This window comes from Sinocyclocheilus grahami, unplaced genomic scaffold (assembly GCF_001515645.1).
Source record: "Sinocyclocheilus grahami isolate Dianchi unplaced genomic scaffold, SAMN03320097.WGS_v1.1 scaffold12069.1, whole genome shotgun sequence".
Lineage (NCBI taxonomy): Eukaryota > Metazoa > Chordata > Actinopteri > Cypriniformes > Cyprinidae > Sinocyclocheilus > Sinocyclocheilus grahami.
The window spans coordinates 19,823-21,378 of NW_015514198.1; the positions used below are offsets into that span (position 1 = coordinate 19,823).

The following is a 1,556-nucleotide window of genomic DNA, read 5'->3' on the forward strand; positions in this document are numbered from 1 at the left end:
AGTGACTGAGTGAGTGAGTGAGTGAGTGAGTGACTGACTGACTGAATGAATGACTGACTAACTGAATGAATTAATGCGTGAATGACTGAATGAATTAATGAATCAAACAATCAATCAATAAAATTCCAATCTCTAGTAACCCAAGTATTGAATAAAAACATTTTAAATGCATACAGGAATTATTAACTCTAGTAACCTATATACAATAAATGAATAAATAACTCTTCTATCCTTAGTGAAAAAAAAACAACTTACAAATACAAAATAAAAGATTGAGAAAGAAAGAAAAATGATTACTACAGATTTCTACAAAATGCTTTGGCAGTAATCATGCAAAAATCCTAAAATCCCTCGACTTCATTTGGTGAGTCTAATAGAGTCGCATCATTTGTAGATCATTTGCTTTAAACAGAACATTCTGTCATTATCTACTGATTCTCTTGTTAAACTCTCCTTTCTCTTCTGCTTTGCTCCATTCAGTAGACACTCTTGATGATCACTGGCTGTCAGGCATTTTGCTAGGTTTATTTATATTTGATCAACTACAACCACTAGACTAGCACGTCTTACATTCACAGACCAAAATAATAATCTTTAGTTCACAGCCTTAGGTGAGAAGACTGGTGTCTGGTGTCTTCTCAAGAGGAAGAGCCTCACCTGGAAGCTGTTGGAGAGACCGAAGGAGCAGGTGCCGCTCTGCTGGCATTCTGTGAAGTTCCAGCCCAGACCGCAGCTCAGACCATCACACACTTCGGTGACGTTCAGCGGCAGACTGTCGTGCAGCACACACGCTCCTGCCAGAGAAACCTCAACTCTATAATACACGTACTAAAAACACGCTAAATCAATGTGCCATTTAAGACATCCCAATGCAGTCTTTATTAAATAAAACTAAATGCACACACAGGAAAACCCACAGAAGCACCACAAACTAAACAAAAATATCCCAAGAACTGAATATAATCATTAATGTTGGAAGCCAAGACAAAACGACAGACTAAACACGGAATGAGCTAATTCTACTCTTTTTATTATCACTGCAAGAAATGCATTTTCAGTGTTTGGTTATGCTGAAAATGAGAGATGATAGAAGAGCAGAACAACAGTTTGAAAATCAGAGGCTTCGGTTTTAAGAGTAGGCTGTTATTAAACTTATTAAGTGCATTAGCTTTAGAATTAGTTAATTTTCATTATTATTTAGAGTAAATTGACTTCTTGAACATTGGTGCTGCTACTCAACGCACATTGCCCATGATGGCATATGAATTTAGTAATAAAATGTATTAAACACTCACCCTCGGTTGAAGAAATGGCTAAATAGCTAATGGTTGTGCAGAATATGGCCCTCTTGGGATGGCAATCTCAGGCTCCTGAAACGTTCGCAAACACAGGATTTGATGAACACCCTGGAGCCATAAATCGCAAGTCTCTAATGTCATCATAAATTTATTTATCCATACATGTATTCAAGAACGGTAAATAACTCAAAGTTTAGCACCATCACTTTGGATTCCGGCATGTTTGCAAATGTTCGTTACCTTCAGATCTCCTGAGAT

General features: G+C 37.1%; 1 protein-coding gene across 1 annotated transcript in view; it reads left to right on the forward strand.

Annotated features, from left to right (window-relative positions):
- Nucleotides 1-843, forward strand: part of LOC107578801 (solute carrier family 12 member 3-like) — a 19,258-nt gene extending 18,415 nt beyond the window's left edge. The window contains exon 8 of the mRNA XM_016264717.1: nt 644-843. Within this exon, the coding sequence (XP_016120203.1) occupies nt 644-843 (200 nt within the window). The remainder of the gene's footprint in view (nt 1-643) is intronic.
- Nucleotides 844-1,556: the final 713 nt, after the last annotated feature.